Here is a 21,337-nt window from a genome sequence, read left to right on the forward strand (position 1 = left end):
TGCGCGGTGTGAAAACGTTGGTGGACACACAGCTGTATAGATTTTGATTTCCACTCCGTGACCGACTGTTGCAAAACCTTTATTAGGAGTGCTAATAAACCGTATTAATATGCGATGCAACACTGGAATGATCACTGAATAAGGGGGACGTAACACATGACATGACACTGCAACAAAAACAAACAAAAACAAAGAATTTGGGTGTGCATCACTTTTAAAATCCATTTTTGTTCATCAGAACATAATCTAATAGCATAGCATATTCAGCATTTGACATAAATTCTTTCCACAATACGGAAGTGAAATTCAAATAAATAGAGCATAACAATAAGACAGGTCAACACGCCATAAGTTTGTATAGAGTTGCTAAGGGATTTGTCGAGCTGGATGAAGTGAGCTGGAACTGGCGGTGTTTTTAAAGAAAACGATCAGGGCGTCTGTCTGTTGTGTAACATCCCTTTTTGCCTGATGAAGGTCTAGTACCGAAACCTTGCCAGCTATTGAATTCAAGTTAAGACAGCGTGGGGGAGTTTCTTTGCAACTCCTCACCTACTCGTCCCCCCTCCGACGCACCTGTCTCACATCATACAGTAGATGTGCGAAGTATTTTTCTGTTGTGGATGTGTAACGTGCCGCAGATCAGTCTGGCTGTGAGTGAGTGAGTGTGCACTGCTGAGATATATGAGCCTTCAGTCAGGTGTACAATATCAGCCCATCCCTTCTATAGTATTCAGTCAGATCTGCAGAGCAACAAGCAGTACCAAACTGCACTTTTGACATGTCTGGAATTTTTGCCAATAACAGCAACACTGTTTTTTTGGCACTAGACTGACCTGCCACTAGCCGTTAGTTAAAACAAAGCAACTTTTGCAAAGGGCCCAAACATTTGAATAAGACCCCCAAATTAAGGCTACGATCAAATAAAAGCATCTTGGTTTGTTCTTGTTGGGGCAGCACCTGCAACTGTGGCTCCATATCTTTGCTACAAAGTCTTTTAAAGTATCCAGCTTGTTTGACAACTATTGTTTTTCATAGGAATGACTCACCTACAAGGACATACACAAGGGTTGAAACAACCAAGACACAATCTGGTGCTTTCACTTTGAGCCGAAATTTCAGTCTTCACCCTCTTCACTCAAAAGTGAAACTTTCCAAAATCCAAAACATTCCCCACATACATTCTTTTCCTCCTTGCCACACTCCCTCGCATCTCAACAAGTACAATTTGTTTATCATCACTCATTCCAAATCTTCCAGAAAAATCCTCTCCGTGCTGCTTTTGCTCCTGACTTTCCCTTTTTTTTTATTTTTATGTTAAACTTGAAGACCACAGTTTCAACCTCAGATCTGTAAACGTCATAACTTCAGCCAGTGAAATGTGCACCAAATATATAGAAATAAAACTCTTCAATAACTTAAAAATGTTAGAAAGTAAACTATTAAAATTCAAAATTGACATCACACAGAGATAAACAAAGGAACTTTTTTTGTGGGGGGAGGGGGCAGGGGGGGGAGTGGTTGACAGTTAATAGCCACTGGTTAACTTGCCTGCTAGCACAGGGAACACAACAGCATTGCAAAGTGAGCACTATCAGTTGACAGAACAGCCCATTTATATGTAATTTCTCATCACATTTTTTTGTTTTTTCGCCTGACCAACAGATTTTGCCAAAAGGAGCGGCGTCTTTTGACGAAACACAGGTAAAAGACCAAGTTAAGAGAAAAGTGAAAGCAGGGTTGACAGGAGCGATGTGTGGAATGGTCCAGCCTTCATACAGCAGTGTCATTTTGAGTCTATGTACAATACTACTGTGTGTGTGTGTGTGTGTGTGTGTGTAAAAGATGCATGCAACTGGAGGGGACCCTTCCAGAGGATTCTACACTAAGCCATTACAGATCTCTCATGTCAGAGCTCGCAGTTCACACCTCTCAATGCCATCAATCTTCCATCCATCCAGCCAACCTCTGATATGAGAAGAAAGACGTTACACAAAGAATGAAATGCTTTGAAAATCGGCAACAACAAGGAATAACTTCACCTCTAATGATCATAGTTAAGACATGATTATACTGTAAAGTCTACAATGGAATGAAAGACCATATCAACCCTGCTTTTCAGTGACGGAGATAAGGTGTGTGTGTGTGTGTGTGTGTGTGTGTGTGTGTGTGTGTGTGTGTGTGTGTGTGTGTGTGTGTGTGTGTGTGTGTGTTGTGTGTTTGTGAGCATTTATGTGTTTGAACGTGTGTCAAGAGAGAGAGGGACGTAAGGAAAAGGAGGCAAACGGCTGAGGGCAGGCAGAGCCCAGAGACACCCCCTATCTGCCCCGCTCCCACCAGACTGCTCAGGCAGCCCCCGGGCCCTCTACCTGCAGGCTCTGCCGCCTCGTTTGCTCCTTTTCGCCCCCGCCTCCTCTCCCGGCCCCGCCCCTTCTCTCTGAAGCCCTTCTACCGCTCACTGCTCATCCTCCCCAAACACATCGTTCTGTTTGCGCTTCATGTTCTCAAAGTCAAAGTCGCTCCCGGTCATGCGTTTGTAGATGTCCTTGATGTCGTTGCAGGTGGTCTCAAAGTGAGTGGTGGCGTCATAGGACCTCGAGGCGAAGACCTGGGAAAGATAAAGCAACGGGCCCACTGAGAATCTACAGCCACGCTAGAGACCCTGGGAGACGTAGGCACAGCTGTGCTGTAAGCTAAATGCTAACATTAAGTTATATAGTCACCGTGACAAAGCTAACATACTGATGTTAAAGGACAATTCCGGTGCAAAATGAGCCTTTATAAAGACATACAGGCAGGAGCCATCTTAGGGAAAACAGTCGAACCACGAAGGCCGTGCTTGAGCTATGTTACTGGTTGAACGGCGTCTGTGGTTCGTCTGGTTTTCCCAAGATGGCGCCTGTACTGTCTTTACAAACTTATATTTTTAATTAACTGTCTGTACACTGTCTGGACGGTTTACATGTAGGGACCCTCATTATGCTACCATGGAAGTGTGGTGCTGTTTTGAGCCTTGTTAGTGGTATAGAAATAGCGATTTCTTTTTACTCTACCAGTGCCCCGAAGACTAGCGTTATAATCTAATCAGCTGTTTGCGCTAGCTTGTTTCAAGCTAGAGACACATTCGATTAGCATGAAAACACATCCCAGAGAACGGTTGACTCGGTACACGTGTTATTAACCCCTAGGTTCATTTTGCGCCGGAATTGTCCTTTAAACAGGTTATGTTTACCACGCTCACCATCTTACTTTAGCCTGTAAGCATTCCTATCTTCCACCAATTAACTCTAAACAGTGGGAGGCCAGTGGGAATGTTAATAGTACTGGACAAATTGAGATTTTGGCCATATGATCATCAAAGTCAGTAGGATTTATCCTCTGGTGACCATGAATATACGTATGTTAAAAAAAATAAAATCCATGGCAATCCATCCAATAGCTGTTGTAGATATTTCAGACCGACATTGACATCCACAAAGCCACACCATATACATTTATTTTTCAGCTATTTATAGTTGCAACTTTTTTCGTCTTACCTGGCTATCAGTACCATCATCTGTGGGCTCATAAAGGTCGCTAATAGCCACAAACCTGTAAAAAAACAATAAAAAAACACAACTCCATTAAATAAACCTGGTTATTAATCACAAGGCTTCTTAAATATTTTGATATCACATTGTCGTTGTGTTTAGTTTTGTTGAAGCATAAATGCATGAATTGTTAAAATGCTGACTTTTGGTCGATGGGCTCCAGCAGCTCCAGAGCCGGCTCTATCTCCGCCTCGGGCTCGTTGGTTTCCACTGTGGTGCTGACGATGGCTATGTACTTCCCCTGGGCAGCCACGTTGTGAGCATAGGAGATCATGCACACGTAGATGTCTGGAGAAGTGACGAAAAAAGGGTTAAAGGTGCCCTGCCACACATATTTCATTACTTTGTGCTAATGTCTAAAGTTCTACCATGGACTCTAACATTTTTTTGTGGAAAAAAATGCCTTAGTTACCTTGTTTCAAGCCACTCTAGCGTGGTATAGAAAGCCTGCAGGAAGACCCGGCTCGATTTGTGCCAGTTCTCATTAATATTCAACGAGCTAAGCTGCTTGACTCTGACTGGCTAACAGCTAGCCAATGAGAGCCTGGCTATCAGCATCCTTTACCCAGCACAACTGGGCGAGCTCATGAATAGTAATGAGCTCAGGCAATATGATGTCAGACTGACCAGCTTTTGTAATTGGCCGGATTTATCCGCTTATTTCTTTTCAGTGGCTAGAGCTGACAGAGGAGGTAGCAGTTCATTTTCACATTCACGACATAACACAAACAAATATGATCCTAACCTATTTAAAAAATACAAGTAAAACGTTTTTTGTGCGGCAGGGCACTTTAAGTGGAGGAGAAAGTCAATTCAGAGTTACCTAAAAGCTGCATACACAGATTTTTGACCACTTGGGGGCAGTGGAAACAAGCTGTAAACTAGGGCTAGAAAAAACAAATAGCATTTTTTTTCTGCCAGATATTGTGATTAGGATTTGGTTTGCAATTCTATTTTAGCTACATATTGCACCTTCTACGATCATGTTAAATAAAGTAATAGAAAATAAATGAAAAATCCACTGAAAATAGGACATTACTGTAAACAATCTGTGATATGTAACATTATTCCAGCATGTATCTTATGGAAAAAAAAAACAGTAAATATAAATCAAATGTTACACCAAACATTCAACTAAATATTTCACATTGGATTAATCGCGGTCTTCACCATTAGCTAATCGCAACACAACACTAATGTATTATCCCCTTTTAAAAGCTGTAATTGTTAACTTGTTAACAAACAGTCGCTTATTTACACACCCAGCAGATGGGCAGCAACATTAGCATTTATTTCTAGCCGTGATGAATGTAAGTCCAATATCCATACTGTCCCTTTAGCACTGTCTGTCTCTTTAGCTGCTAAATGCTCCACTATGTTCACCATGTAGTCACAAACTCTGTCAGTCATGTGGTGCTGGGCAGGAAGCGTACAGTAGAGCTGGTTGTTAGCTGATGCTAGCTCTGAAAGTGAACCAGAATCTTAATCAATTAAATTCTGGTTCAGGAAACCCAAACAATGAACTGAAAGATGATAAAACACTCTGTCGAGCTGAGGGGAACTGTAGAGTTATTATGAGAGCGACCCCTTTCACATACAAGTGATCCATTGTTAATATAAGAACATTGATTATAGCCACTTTCAGAGTGAGGAAAGATGCAAGTATGTCGATATCGAACATGTTTTTATAATACTTAGAGAAACGGAGATGTCCTTCATAAAGTTGCTCCTTGATATCTCCAGTTATCTCTCCAATTAGATTTAACAGGAAGGCCATCTTGTTATTGATCTTTCTGCTCCAATTCCTAAGAACCGAGCGCTCTAGCATTTAGCTGATTAGTTAAACAGTGACAGTGGTTCTTACCTGAGTTGCGGTTAACCTGATTCTGAGGAATGATGATCTGGCAGGAGTTGGCGTCGTTGGTGTTTTTGATGGGGTGGCTGAGCACGCAGATCACGCGGATCACCTGGCCAGCCTTCCGGACGCGGTCCGGGATGTAGCTGGGGTCGCAGATCAGCTGCTTACAACGGGCCACCTGCAGCGGGAAGGACACAACGTGCAGCGTTTTTAAAGGACCTACTTTCTTATCCCCTCTGCGTGAATAAACTCAAAGTAAAACTTCAGTATTTTTCAACCTGGACCATATTTTCCCATGTTTTTGTGCCTAAGTGACAAATGGGGACAACAGTTTTTGAAATTGGTCCAGTATTGAGCAAGAGCTCTGCAGCAGATGGTGAAACGGGCTGAAATGTAACCCTTCCGAGTCAATTATGCGCTGGTAATTTACTTCCACTAAATTATGCACTGGTAATTTACTTCCACTAAATTATGCACTGGTAATTTACGTTCACTAAAAGTGCTTGTTTTGCAACTGACACACTCAGATTGTTGTTATAAGTGTCTGACTGCATTATGGAAAAGGACCCAAGGAGAAGACTCATTCTGAAATCCCACGAGAGGTGACTTGTTGCCGTAAGACAGTGGTGCAAACAGTGTGTGAGAGTTGGAAAGAGGAGTGACGGGAAGACGTTGTTGTGTTTTAATAAAGAAAGCGTAGATAAGTGTTATCTAAAAGAGTTTCAATGTCATGGCTGAATATTTAGCTGGTTTCGACAATGTGGATGAGTAAATCTCCGAGATTTCAGCACAAGACTTCTCCTTGAGCGAGACTTGGTTAGACACAATAACAAACAGATCGGATTAAGCTAAAAGCTGAAGAAAAACGTCTTATTTCTCTGCTGGGTCCTTTCCAAAATGTAGGAAGACACTTATAATATAAAAAAAAAAAAAAAAAAAAAAACTGAGCCGGTCAGTGGCAAAAACAAGCACTTTTAGTGGACGTACATTAACGGTGTGTAATTCCTCCATAGCATTGCAGCCCGTTTTGCGGCTGCAGAGCTCCCGCTCAGTACTGGACCAACCTTCTTTCCAACTTTAAGTTATGCCCCCAAAGGCAAACTTTGTCAACATCTGTTTCTTCCAAAAAGATACATTTCTCTGTTTGTTCATCTCACTTCGGGTTTTCCATCTAGTGGACTAAAAAAAGCTATTGATGTTGTTATTCTAGTACCAAAAAGTTAAATTCTCATCTGCAATTTATATAATAAAAGATCAATACTTGGTATGTGTAAGGATAAAGTATTGCCCCTAGAAAATAGGGTCCAGGTTGAAAAATAAGTTAATAAAGTTAATGCCATTGTTAAATTTGCATAGTCGTGGACAATAAATCAGCATACCTCGCCCTCAGACTTCACTCCAATAACATGGCCGCCTTCCATCACTATCTCATCCACTGGTTTGTTCAGCATGTAGGTCCCTCCGTAGATTGCACTCAATCTAAAGTGACAGTAAGAACTGTTAAATCATGGAGTGGGATTGCACTTCTGTATTTACTATTAAATACAAGCTGTTAATAGATAACAGCTTGTATTTAATAGTAAATACAGAAGTGCAATTGAAGTGAAATATTGTCTTAGTATCTCAAAATATTGACTTCGTATAAAAGCACTACAGACAGAAAATATGTTAACAATAACCTGGCGAATCCCTGCGGCAGCTCTCCCAGACCGTACAGGGGGTAGAGGTAGGGGCTCTTCCCATACCGCGCCAGCGATTCACTGTACAGCTTGATACGATTGATCGTCTCCAAACAGGGAACGTCAAGATAGCTGAAGGAGAACAGAAAAACAACAAAGGAAGATATTGAATAAACTAATTCAGGGGTCTTCAATGTTTTTTTAAGCCTTAACTGAGAGAGAGAGAGAGAGAGAGAGAGAGAGAGAGAGAGAGAGAGAGAGAGAGACCCCCTACTACATATATTGTATAAAATGAAGTTACATATTAAACTGGGCCGACAATAACCTGTGGGTGGCCTAAAGCCTTTACAAATACCTTTTTAGGGCATAGAATACTAAGCTATTAAAATAATTGTTGGCATGATTTTAAAAGAAATCATGTTTTAATGTTTAACATACATACACAGTGAATCCTTATTAACTGTATCTGTGGATGGCGATCTTAGTGACTACCTTACCTATAGGCCAGTGAGCCTATCATCAATGGGGTTTATATTTGCCAATACTATGTTGGATTCAAGTTTTTTTTCCTAACATTTTAATTTTTGATCTCTGCTCTAATTCTATGCATATTCACAGCCAAAAAGTAGTCTACATACAGTTTTGTTCAAAAGAATCTTAATTACAGTAAACCTTCATTAAAGCATATATTCTTAAGTTATTCCATGTTCAAATTCTAAATGCAGCTGCCGAAGACTTGACAATAGGTCATGTTTGCCATGATGCTGTTGTTCTTACTCGTCCGTCCTGTAGAGGGCCAGGGCGTGGCCGGTGAAGTCGATGACATCCTGGCCCAGGTCAAACTTCTTGTAAACGTCCCTCATCGTTGTGGTTTTGGGGTCCACGCCCTCAAACGTTTTGGGGTCATTCTCATCAAAGTTGGCCACGAAGACTAAGAACTTCCGAAACCTTCGCTTCTCAAACATTCCCATCAGATCTGGAAAAATTCAAACAACAGGCGTTATGATGTAGTACACGGTGACTTCAATGCGATTTCAATACTCTACTCCACATCAGAGCAGCTTACTTGAAGCTAGTGCCTCCGTCTCGGTCGATGGCACCTTGTAGATCTTTCCTCCCTTGTACACAAAGCTTCCCTCCACTACTTTAAAGTCCAGGTACCGTGTCACTTCTGTGTATAGCAGCATCTTCACCAGCTGACCTGGGAGCACACAGACAAACACGTGTCACGTCTCATTATTTCCTCCAACAATCTGACATTCTGCCGTGATGGCATCAAGACAGAGACTGCCACTTCACCCATCTAGTCTGCACTAGGGCTGGGCGATATGGAGAAAATCAAATATCACGATATCTTTTACCAAATACCTCTGCCGACATTGCAACGATATCGTAGTTGATGCTTTACACAATGCTATTTGTGATAAATAATCATCAATAATGTGGATATAATGAGTAAGTGGGTAAAGGCAAATGATAGAACAGCTAGAACAGTCTAGTAAGTTCAGAAAATTACATCACTTTAATGTAAGGCAGCTTTTAAAACCAGGAAAAGACACCACTTATGACTTATTACAATGTTACCACATCCATATCCAAAATCTGTGACAATATCTAGTCCCATATCTTGATATCGATATAATATCGATATATTGCCCAGCCTTAGTCTGAAGCCTTTCAGGAATAGTAATAATGTACTAAGTGTCCATCGATCTCCTCAGTAAATGATGAGTTTTATGGTGATATATTCATTCTTTTATGAACAAAAAACCAGTGACGTGGGACTGACCGTTGGCCATGAGAAACTTGGGGATGAGGTCAACGTTCCAGTCCCTCCCTCTGCCCATGGACTCGGGCGGGCTGTCTGGAAGACTGAAGCGCTTGTACAACTGTGGGGAAATGACACGACAGTAAAGAGCGACGTAAACAACATCCTGGGAGGATGACATCTAGAGACAGAAGCTGCAGCATCTCGGAGGACAAAAGGCGCTGAGCAAATGAAGGGCAATAAAAAAACGATGCACAATGGCACGGGGAAAGTGCAATGAGGATGTGCTGAGGGGGGTATCAAAGACATTGATCGCTTGCATAGATCCCAGGGGCCCTTTACCTCCTCCAGAGGGGTGATGGAGGAGCTCTCGCCGCCGTAGTAGGGGTTCCTGTCCATGTGCAGAACCTTTTTCCCGTTCACAGACATGATCCCGGACAGAATGCATTCCTGCATAAAACAAGATTTAACACCCAACATCAGCGCCAGTGACATAACATCCATTTGCAAATGCAATAAACTTAGCGAGGAAGAGGAAAAGAGAGATTTAATAGAGGACATGAACGCCGGTTGGGAGGTTTTCATAGAAGGATGCAGGGAGGATGGAAGGTACGGTGTGCGCATGCGCGACTACATCGTTTCACCCATGTATCTGTAATAATAATAATAACGATGATAATAATAATAATAATAATAATAATAATAATAATAATAATGGTAATAATAACAATAGTGTTTAACCTTAAGAACAATATGACATTCCCCCATTATAAAATCAAATGTGTTAGCCTATGTCTATGCATTTACAAAAAGGTAATTTGATAGTTGCTATAAACCTAGAAAAATGTCGCCTTTTATGCACGCGAAAACCTAGATTAATACCTCACAAATGTATCGGGCATGTATTCTGCCGCATTGGGTGTGATAAGTGACGGGAACTGCAGTGAAGAGCTCAGTCATTGAATCCTCAGGCCTGCGCCAACCTCAGGATGGAGGCCTGTCTATGCGAAGAGGACCATGACACATTGTGGGGTTACGCCTAAAAGATGCTACTGGGTGGAACACAACACTGGGCCGGCTGGGAGAACAATAAAATCACCATGGAAAGCACCGTTCGCTTCCTGTCATGCACAAATGCTAGGTCAAAGTACATTTTGATATATATATATATATTTTTTTTTAATGCTAATTTATTTTTATTTTTTTTATGTGACAAGCACACAGGGATGCAGCAGGCTTTCACTTCTGGGCTCGGATAGAGAAGAGTATTTAAATGGATAAAAATAACCATATGGAAGTTTCGCACAATCAAGAGTTTCAAGTGCAAAACGCAAACGAAGCTTGACTACTTACTGTGAGTCCGGTGCCCAAAACGATCACATCATATTCCTCATCCATGTTGTATCACCGCCTCTCCCGTCTCGCCCTTCTTCTTGCCTTGAGAAATGAAGGGTATTGGATGAAGGAATTACCAGTGAATCCGCACACAAAAACGGGGATTCGGCTCCCTTTTTTCTCTGCCCGAGTGCTTTTAGACGGCTCGTTCAAAATGAACTTTTGTTAATGAATCACGAGGCATAAATGACCACTGGAATAAACTGTCCACACTGTCACCGGCGAGGACGACCAAAGATGGCCCTGATCGTGTAGCAATCTAGAACAATGTTAGTGCGCGTCGGGAAATAGTGCGCATCCTCCTCCTCTCTCTCTCTCTCTCTCGTCCCATCCTGCCACACAATGGACTCCAACTGAAAAGCTGAGTGGAATAGGAAACCCTCCCCACACTCCGAGCTGGCTTTATCGAGCGATAAACACATGTTCAGTTTCATACTTTAACTTTTTTAACATGTATTGTCATTTTAAACACATTTTGTCCAAGTCTGTGCGTTCTCTATTTCCTTTTCTATCCTTCCTTTCCAGTTGTAGGCGCAATGCTGCGCGGACGCAGGCAGTGGTATCCCTCCGCCGCCACAGCTGTGTGTGTGTGTGTGTGTGTGTGTGTGTGTGTGTGTGTGTGTGTGTGTGTGTGTGTGTGTGTGTGTGTGTGTGTGTGTGTGTGTGTGTGTGTGTGTGTGTGTGTGGATGGGAGTTGCTTTCACTGACTGACCGCACGAAGGCCCTTTTCAATAGACATAACAGTTCGAAACTTTTGTTATTTTTTTTGCTTTTTTTGTTTCTGTTTTACAGTGCTTGTAAAAGCATCATATGTGGAGGGTGGGACGTGATGACACGAGGAGTGAAATGCCCAAATATAAGTGTGTATCAGCACCATGGACAGTTGCCAAGGTGTAGCTGTCATTCATTGATAAAGCGCAGTTGAGCTGCATTGTAGACATTGGGTCGGCCTTTGGCTGTTTATGGCACATTCCGTTTTATGACGTTTATTGTTTGTTGTTATAGCATCAAATGTTCTGCTGAACACCACTGAAGTATCCATCGTTTGATAGTGGTGGAGGAAGTATTCAGATCCTTTACAAGTAAAGTACTAATACCAAATACTCCACTATCAAAAGTAAAAGTATAATGTGCAGTTTTCCTGCTGTAGATGTTTGAGGTTGTGCTCATTTGAACTCCTTTATAAACTGTTGGTAGTTTAATCTACAGCAATGCATCGTATTCTATAATATCATGTGTTTGTAGCATTGCTGTCCTGTAAGAATCATGTACATCTCTAAAAACATTTAAAACTCTTCACTCTTCGTGTCAGAAAACCAGCCCTGTGACGATGCATTTTCCAGCTGATCCAGGAGCCTTTTTAAAGACTTAATTTAGCTTAAGAAGGAGGAGAACATTCTCAACACACAAAGGAACACTTCGTCTTTCAGTTCATCACAAACGTAGGCTACAACATCAACACGTCTGGAGATACATGGTTTTTACTGGACAGGAAGAGGTTGAAAACCTGTCATCTGAGAAGTAACTGAAGCAGTCAGAGAAATGTAGTGGAGTAAAAAAAGTACAATATTACTACCTCTGAGATATAGTGGGGTAAAATTAGGCTATGAAGTAGCATGCAAAGTACAAGTAGCTCGAATTTGTAGGCTACCATTAGGCTACAGTCATCACATGCCTCTTTCGAGGACAACCTTCTGGATCTTGTGCAAAAAGTACATTCATAGTAGTGCAATAGTTTGATTTATTATAGTGCAACCATTACATTCATATGTGAAGTGTTTACATTTATCCCAGTGCAACACAAACTCGTATTCTAGTGCAAATTTACATTGGATTCATTTATTTTACTTATTTGCTTATTGAACCTGTGCTGTCAGCAGTGGATGTATGTAGCCTATGCTTAAGTTGTTTTTGAAGATGTTTTTCCTGCGTCTTTAGCTGCACTGATCAGGAGAGGCGCTCCTAATTACATTGTATTCTGTACAATGACAATAAAGGCCTTCTATTCTATTCTACTTGAGTAAATGCACTTAGCTGCATTAGCATTGACAAGCATTGACTCCACGTCCCCCAACACTGCACTTTGCACTTACCTTCATCCTGGACTATACATCTGGCCATTGCACAAAGTAGGCTATATCTTTTTTTTGCATTCTGCACCCAACCCCATTCAGTCTCCTTTTTCTCATGCTAAACATCTATTTTGTAATTATTTCTGTAGTTATTGTTTATTCCTTATTAATGTTTAATATGTTTACTGTGTTTAGCTAACAAAGGCAGCAGTGACAGTTGGTTCCTGAGAGCTAATGCTAACTAGCTGTGCATCCAAATTAAACTATCATTGAGTTTTTAGACAAAGTGAGCAAAGTGGCAGCCCTTTGTGGTGTTGTTGAGGACAGCTGTGGACAGGCCACGGATCAGGATCAGGATCACTGAGGCACAATGAAAGAAGCAGGAAGTATTTTCCCTTCTGTCTGTCTTCCGGCTGCTGGCTGCACATGACTGTCAGCTGGTTTGCGTCACGTGAGCATAGCGTTGCGGAAAAAAGGAAAGATGGCAGGCTCAAGGAGCTCGAGTAGAGTGCCAGTAATGGCTGTTATTGGCCTTTTCTTCGCCCTTTTCGCCACACGGAGCTCTGCTGCTCAAGTGCCACTTCTAATGTGGTCCAGTGACGGGTAATAAGCCACTTTATTATTATTTATTTGTCAGGTAAGACTCAGTGTAACAGGCACGGATGTTCGTCATGCTAATGCTAACACTTGTTGCTAACTGTGTTTCTACTTGTATCCAGATGAGACTAAGCTTGTCGGATCTCGGCTAGCTAGCTGAAATTCATAGTTTTAAGTCTAACAACGATATGTTTGTTTTGACTCCTTGTTCTCAGTTCATTTGGTACAATGAACAAGAAACACGAGTATTTCAAAACAGTGTATACATCCATAGTTAATGTCTCACAATTGAATGCGTTTATTTGTTATTTAAATGACCCAGTGATGAAGTGAGTTAGCCTCTGGGATCGAAATGGATTAAACCGCTTTTCTAACCGCTCTCAGGCATGTTTATCAGCATGCTCGTGTCATGTGCTTTTTAATATTTTGCACTCTTCACACTTTGTATCGCAACTGCTGCACAGCAATTTGTACGGGGTCGTCCCTGTGTTTCCTGAGTCCTCATTGTAAGAGGCTGGCGAGGGCTGTATTCGCACATCACATTGCAAAAGCAGGAAAGAGAGATGGATGTTTCAAATACAGTTTAAGTGGTAAAAACCCAGTCAGCCACTGTGGAGATATCAATATTTGAAGTGAAGAAAACTGTCTGTCCGCACATTTGAGGACATATGTTTCCAGAAGTATAACGTCAGTGGGCTATAAGCTGTAGCTGGCAGACTTCAACGTAACTGACCCAGGGAAATGTACGTTAAAGGTATCTGAAGTCTCTTTTATATAGGCCTTAGTGGTCCCCTAATACTGTATCTGAAGTCTCTTTTATATAGGCCTTAGTGGTCCCCTAATACTGTATCTGAAGTCTCTTTTATATAGACCTTAGTGGTCCCCTAATACTGTATCTGAAGTCTCTTTTATATAGACCTTAGTGGTCCCCTAATACTGTATCTGAAGTCTCTTTTATATAGACCTTAGTGGTCCCCTAATACTGTATCTGAAGTCTCTTTTATATAGGCCTTAGTGGTCCCCTAATACTGTATCTGAAGTCTCTTTTATATAGGCCTTAGTGGTCCCCTAATACTGTATCTGAAGTCTCTTTTATATAGGCCTTAGTGGTGTGATGTCTCTCTCTTTCTCATGGGTTGGCCAAATTCTCTGGGCGGGCAAAGCAGAGAAAGGGGAGATAACCTTGCTCCTTATGACTTCATAAGGAGCAGATTCCAGATCGGCCCATCTGAGCTTTCATTTTCTCAAAGGCAGAGCAGGATACCCAGGGCTCGGTTTACACCTATCACCATTTCTAGCCACTGGGTGACCATAGGCAGGCTGGGGGAACGCATATTAATGTTAAAAAACCTCATAAAGTGAAATTTTCGTGCCATGTGGGACCTTTTAAACATTTGACCTAGGGGGAAAAAGCATTGCTGAGAACATTAAAAAAAACCTATTGAAAGGTCTTAACGAGTGGTATTCAGGGCATATTGAGCTGGGGAACATAGGACATAGATGCCCTTCTCAATTTCTCCCAGGATAAATAAAGTTTAATTTTGTGTTTATACACTGTGACATAAATAGTTAGTATTCTTGTAATAAAAATAAATGGAACTGAGAGCCACCTGTAAACTAAAGTGACTCAAACACATTTACACTACAGGAGGTGATTTCATAGGTCGCACAGTTCCCTAATCTATGGAGCAGACAGACAACAGACAGGCTGCTCGTACGGAAGGAAAATCTGAAAGTATACTGCTGTATGAGGTGGTTTGGTCAGAGGAAGAAGACATCACAACTAGCTGAGGGTCTCACTATGCCAACACATGTTTTGTATTGTAAGGGCAAATATCAGAGATGAAATAGATTTAGATCTTGGTAGAAGCATGCTTATTGGCTCACTGACGCTGATGAGATTTGCCTTCTGTGTATTGAAATGTGGTATTGAATGAGAAGGCATTTGATACTAAGAAGGCAATTTGGTTGGTGCCTGGAAAAAAAAATTTATCGAATTTGGTACCCAGCCCTAGTTATTGTAAGTCTGATAACAAATTAAATACGACAACTCAGTTTCAGTGTGATCTGTTATATTGACGCCATTCCCTTGATGTCTTGGCTTAAACAGAAATTGCATTTCGGAGGCAGTGCTGAACTGGTTAATAAGTGTATTTAAGTTAAATGTTATGAGTGAGTGATGGCATTTTGCAAGACAACTGAATTGATTTGAAGTGATGATTGTACTTTTTGATGTTCTGACAATTGTATAAGATATCACAATTTGTCTTCGTCTTTCCTGCGTGTTCAGTTTACCACCACTGGCATCACCTGCAGCTGGTCACATCACGTCCAATGAACAGCTGAGTGCCTACCTCACCTCTGCCTTTGGCTCTGGCCCCCACACTGTGCTGCTGTTCCTGCAGGACAAGGTCAGTCCCCGACCCGAGACACTCTACAGCAAACAAGCTTACAGTCACTAAACAGATTGGAGCTAAGGGTGAAGAGTGTTGAGGAGAAGGACTCCGCTTGTACAGATTTGAATCAAATTATTTATTTATTTATTTTTGCACAGAAGATGACGGGGGCAGAAAATAATTGTACCCATCCCATTTCCCCGCTCGCCACACGTTCACACTCTGACATAGCTTAGGGAAGACAGACGAAGGTTCACAAGTACCTAAAACAGCAGCTTGGACAGATGTGTATTGATTTCACTTAGGGCAGCACAATTAATTGTAATTATTATTGAAACTGCATTATGGACTAGTGCAATATTCAAATTGCAGGGGCAAAATATGTGTCAAAATACCATTCTGAATTAAGTATAATTGGGGTGCTGCAGAGATGTCCCGACCATAAAGTAATATTATACAGACTTGAGAAAAAAAATCTTTGTTTGGTACAGATCCTTGCAAAAGGAATCCCTTCAAAGTTGTTCATATCCCAGTTGCAATATCAGTCCAAATAATCGCAATAAGAAATGTTCCTCATATCGTGCAGCCCTCATTTTTACTGTTCATCTATTAGAAAGATAGCCCTTGGATATGCACGGAGTTGTGTAAAACAGGGTCGTAATGAGTCATGTGCAGTTTGCACTGTGACTCTGTGTAACAGTCTTCTCACTCTGGTGTGACAGTGAGCTTTGGCATTACTTCCCCTTTGGCAGTTCCTCTTCAGCACATCGTTGGGGTCTGTTCTCTGTGGTGGATCCTCATTGTTGTGACTGATTTATATTTTAGTTGTTTTGCGTTTGCACATTTTTCCACTTCTCTGCTCATGTAAATTCAATTGTGATCTTTTTATTGTTCCCCCCCCTGGTGTTCAGTTAAGCAAAGATGACTTCACAGTCTTTGGCGGAGTGTTTGGAAACAAGCAGGACAGTGCCTTTCAAAACCTTGAGGTAGGTTTGTTAGAACTGTACACACAAGTCCTAAACGAAGATGATTTTGTCCGATTGATAAATACTGATCATTCTTTCCACTCGCTCCTCTTCAGGCTGCAATGCAGTCTTCTTCCTCGTCAGTGACGCTCCCTGCTTTGGAGTGGTCGGACTCCTCTGCCATCCTGGCTCTGCTGCAAGAGAAGCTCGCTGTCTCGCCTCTGCTCGTCGACGCCGACACTCTGTCACATCTCAGCGTCAACACGTCTGCCAGCAATCTGCTGCTCATCAATCTTCCCTATTGTACTGGGTGGGTGAGACTTGTGTTCTGCAGCGTATCAGTCTATGGAAGTACAGGTTTTTTGTGTGACAATTGTCCACGAATAAAAATGTGAAAATAAACATGTTTACTGTTTTTATAGCTTGGACAAGTCTTGCAAGAAAGTCCTACATGACAATGGTAAGTTTTTACTGGTAAGGAACTTCTTGGTGTAAAGTGATCAGCATTTTAGTCACTCTAAATGAAGTTGTTTTATATATATTATTTTTTATATATATCGGACATGTGCACTGTGTAACTCAAGTATATTTTGCTTTCAACAGATGAAATTATTGGGAAAGTTCTGAGCATCATGAAAGACAAAAATGTCCCATACACTGCGATATACACAGGACTCCAGCCATCACGAGTAAGATATTCTAATCAGCACATCATGTACCAGAATTGTACAATACATTAATGTAATAATTAATTTCTATCCTTACCCAACATCAAAAAAGTCAAACAGGCATGTCATACGAAGACATAAAGCATTCTATTATTCACTTTGATTACTTATCTCCGCAGGTGATATCAGAGACATCTTTTTCTAGCCAGCCTGCGGGGCGCTCCCTGCTCCAAGCGGTAGTTCCCGATGTCAAAGCGCCCATCATGTTTAATGGAACCGGCAGTGGCCCTTGCATAATGCTTTGGGCTCAGAATCTCAGCGTCAGCCTGTCAAGCACTTCAGAGTGGACAGACCTTGCTGCACAAACACCTTCCCTGACAGGATCCCTGTGCAACAACAGCAACTCACTGTGAGATAGCCAGCCTTTTTTTCTGTTAATTCAAGAGAATGTCAGTTGTTTTTTTTGTTATTTAAAGGAAAGCAGTAATTTTAAATGTGTTCTTCTTTTCTCACTTTAGGCTTGTCCTCAGCTATGAAAACTTTACACTAAGGTAAGGCAATCATTTAATTTAAAGGAGAAGTTGGACATTTTGGGAAGTCTTTTTTTATTATTTTTTTTTTAAGTGCTCATATTATGCTTTTTGGCTTTTCCCCTTTCCTTTATTGTGTTTTTTTGTGCACGTTATAGGTTTACAAAGTGAAAAAGCCCAAAGTCCACCCCAAAGGGACTTACCATCTCCAACAGAAAACACTGTTCACAAACTGCTCCAAACAGCTCTATTGTAGTCCAGCCTTTACTTCAGAGACAAACATGGTCACTTTGTAACACACGTTATAATGCTCGCCTAGCATGGCACTCCCTCCTACTCTGCAACTGACTAGCTAGCTGTACTTGTAGGATACGGCAAAAGTTTAATCTATCAGCTAGCTTCGATATCTTCTTTGTTGCTCTGCCTGGTTGTAGTGCTAGTGCAGAGGGTATTTGAAAGACAACCGTTTATCCCGCCCCTCGGATTGAGCCCTGTCAATGGTGAGTTCCCAGACCCAACATCTTGATGTGGGTCTGGCTTGTCAGGCTACCACATAAACCTATTCTGGTACAACCTCTAAATACAAGTATGAACCTGATAATGAGCATAATATGAGCACTTAAAGTTTGATAAATACCTCTCTTTTATCTGTCTGTTAAATATGTTGCTACAGCAAGCAGCCGGTTAGCTTAGCTTAGCACAGACACTGGAAGCAATTATTCTAGCTCTGTCCGAAGGTGACAAAATCCTCCTCCCCCTCTAAAGCTCACTAATCAACACGTTATATCTCGTCTGTTTAATCGGTTCAACAACAGAAGTGTAAAAACTGTGATTCTTGGCCGAGCGCAGTGACTTCTGCAGGTGACCAGCAGAGACTCCCCTGCGCCTGGCCAAGAAATAGATCCGTGCACCTTAACCCCAATAAAAACCACTGGTTTACTCTACATTTCAGAGATTAAACAAAGAACATAAAACGTGTTAGGAAGTGAGTTTTAGAGGTGCTCGCAGGTAGATTTTGTTACCTTTGGACAGAGCCAGGCCAGCAGTTTCCAGTCTTTATGCTTAGCTAAGATAACCGACTGCTGATTGTAGCTTCATATTTAAGGGGCTGATGAGAGTGGTATCGATCTTCTAATGTAACTCTGGGAAAGACCAGCAAATAAGTGTAATTTCTTTTAAAGTGATAGTATAACAACTATTTTATATTGATGGATGTCCGTTACATTGAAGCCATTGCCAAATGAGTTGATACAAAGCTATTCAAGCCTATCAGCGCCACAAAACTCTCTGTGGATTTCTCAGTATGGATATGTTTACTAAATGGTGTAGTCCGGCGACTTTTGCACGCAGCAGCTCGAGTGATGCGTTTTTACGTCAACGCTGAGAAAGGACAACAGCGTTAAGCTTCGGAGACAAAGAGGACATAACAATTACCAGATAATTACCTCTTCTGAAGAGTCCATCCACGTGTCCTCCTTAATTTATTTATTTTTAAATTTTTGGGCATTTCTGCTTTTATTGGATAGTAAAGCCGAGATATGAAAGGCGAGAGAGAGGGGGAAGGACATGCAGGAAAACCGTCACAGGTCGGACTCGAACCCTGGGCCTTGTGCGTCGAGGAATAAACCTCTGCATGTGTGCGCCGGCTTTACCAACTGAGCTAACCGGCCATGTGTCCTCCTTAATTTGACTGGATAAACCCTACTAACTGCTTGGAGGAGGGGTGGTGCACGATCGCTGAAGGCTTGCGTCAGTTTAATTCCTCATGGGGGCGGCAGAAACTACTCACTATCGCTTTAATCACTTGTTTAAAGCCACTGAAAACTCAGCTTCAAATCTTAAGTATTTCTCTGGTATGGTAAATATTACTGACTAAAAAGCATCATCCTTAGGTAATATTTATTAAGAGTTTAACACTCAAAATCTCAGCTAATCTGTTTCATCATGATTTTAGGGCAGTTAATGTTGTGTCAGCCCCTGTAAATTTCAGACCATATTCTTCAGCATAATTCACATTTAGACTACTTATTTCTTATATTAAATGTTAAATTAGTTGTGTATACATTTGCCAGGGTTAGTGCAATGTAAAGCTGTGTGTCCCAGTCTTTGTTGATACTAAGACTTGGTCAGGAATTTTCAGATCTGACGCACAGGGGTGTAATTTTACAATTAATAAACAATTAAGCCATAGATGAATTAGATTAGATATGATTGCTACGCAACCGTGTTAGTGGTTATTATTTTGGTACAGCATGGTAGCTCAGTTCCAGTGCTAAAAAATAAAACAAAAGGATTCAAACAGGCACCATAAACCATTACATAAAAGTACAATGATTGATGCAGCAACAATCTTCTGTTGACCCCCAGGTTTGCCATGAGTCAGCGGTTCTTTCCTGTGTCTGGACGGAACTGGTTCACCCTGGACACTGTGCAGCTGGAGGCAAGCGGCCTAACCGCGTCTTTCATTGGGAGCCGCAACATCTACGCCCCCGCAGAGTATTCTTTCCACTGCCAGTCCGTCACTAGCTTCCGAGATACTCTGCTAGTGCCAAACAACACAAACCAGAACACCACGCAGTGGAGGCTCAATTTTGTCGACTTCCAGGTACGACTTATTACCGCTGCATTTTACATCCTGCCACTCAATATTCCTGCAGCGTTTTTAATCATCACGTGTGTCTTCCTGTTCATCCCTGCATTTTCCGATACAGATTCAGGGCTTCGGTTTGTCCAACGGAACAGATTTCTCCTATGCCAGTGACTGTGCAGGCTTCTTCACCCCAGGGATTTGGATGGGACTGGTGACCTCTCTGCTCATGCTGTTAATTTTCGTGTACGGCCTGCACATGATCATGCAGCTGAACACCATGGATCGATTCGACGACCCCAAAGGTCCATCGATTTCAGTGCCTCAGACGGATTGAAGCGCTTTATGACACACACACACACACACACACACACACACACACACACACACACACACACACACACACACACACACACACACACTCCTCAGTCCTTCAGTGCCTGCTAGGAGAGTCCCTCCCTGTCTTGTAGCTTGTGTGCGTTTGGGCCTTTTTCTTTGAAGATATTTGTCAGATAGACTTTCCCTCTGATAACCTCTCCTGTAGATTTCTCTCCTAAATCCTTCCACAACTGTCTGTGGGATACTGTTGTCTTGCAAGGCGCATTCCATTTCATCTCTCCCCATTTGCAAGTGCCAAAGTGGATGCACCTTTTTATACGAGTTGGTTTTGAGTGCATGTGCTAAGAGATGTTTTTGTGCCACTGTTGGCCATACACAGTGGCTATTTTCAGTGAAATAATTAGCAATAATTTCTCGTAACCAGAGAATGTCTTGTCTGTGCCAACATGAATGTGATTGCTGGATGCTGTAGGACCGTTTCAGACCTCAGTTCTTACTTCATTTTTTTTTTCTCAACTCAACTGTAATTTAATGACTACTGCTTAATGCAAGATGTGCCTGTGTATAAATAATAGATGGCTGTCTGTGACTGTTTTGGAATTGCCTTACAAAAATATGCCAATACTTAAAATGGGATTAGTTCTGTTCTCACTCTTACAGACTATCCAACTCAAGTGCCACCACTTAAATCCTATATTTTCTTGACGAGTTATTTATTCATATAAAAAAAACACTGCTCACCCTTAAAGTTTACTACTTGCTTCAGGTGCATTCATTTAATAACAGTGCCTCAGTTCTGCTTTTTAATGTGCAATTGCCATGACATGTAATGTACATTGTCTTGTAATTGAAAATAAAGATGTCTATAAATTATGATTTAAAAATTATGTTTAAAG

At 41.5% G+C, this 21,337-nt stretch overlaps 2 protein-coding genes across 2 annotated transcripts; one reads left to right on the forward strand and one right to left on the reverse strand.

Annotated features, from left to right (window-relative positions):
• Window positions 1-63: 63 nt before the first annotated feature.
• gdi1 (GDP dissociation inhibitor 1) lies at window positions 64-10,560 on the reverse strand. Its single transcript, XM_039800908.1, has 11 exons — window positions 10,246-10,560; window positions 9,235-9,342; window positions 8,914-9,013; window positions 8,191-8,325; window positions 7,902-8,100; window positions 7,125-7,256; window positions 6,825-6,924; window positions 5,452-5,623; window positions 3,731-3,875; window positions 3,534-3,588; window positions 64-2,605 (listed from the first exon to the last, which is right to left on the reverse strand). The coding sequence occupies exons 1-11, from the start codon at window positions 10,288-10,290 to the stop codon at window positions 2,453-2,455; spliced, it is 1,344 nt and encodes a 447-aa protein (XP_039656842.1). The 5' UTR covers window positions 10,291-10,560; the 3' UTR covers window positions 64-2,452.
• A 2,226-nt stretch (window positions 10,561-12,786) lies between these two features.
• On the forward strand, window positions 12,787-21,325 carry LOC120559286 (V-type proton ATPase subunit S1-like). The gene is made up of 10 exons (XM_039800907.1): window positions 12,787-12,962; window positions 15,247-15,367; window positions 16,264-16,338; window positions 16,434-16,627; window positions 16,740-16,777; window positions 16,921-17,006; window positions 17,165-17,394; window positions 17,504-17,536; window positions 19,883-20,120; window positions 20,227-21,325. The coding sequence occupies exons 1-10, from the start codon at window positions 12,841-12,843 to the stop codon at window positions 20,437-20,439; spliced, it is 1,350 nt and encodes a 449-aa protein (XP_039656841.1). The 5' UTR covers window positions 12,787-12,840; the 3' UTR covers window positions 20,440-21,325.
• The last annotated feature ends 12 nt before the right edge of the window (window positions 21,326-21,337 follow it).

The sequence above is a fragment of the Perca fluviatilis genome, chromosome 5, assembly GCF_010015445.1.
Source record: "Perca fluviatilis chromosome 5, GENO_Pfluv_1.0, whole genome shotgun sequence".
Classification (NCBI taxonomy): domain Eukaryota; kingdom Metazoa; phylum Chordata; class Actinopteri; order Perciformes; family Percidae; genus Perca; species Perca fluviatilis.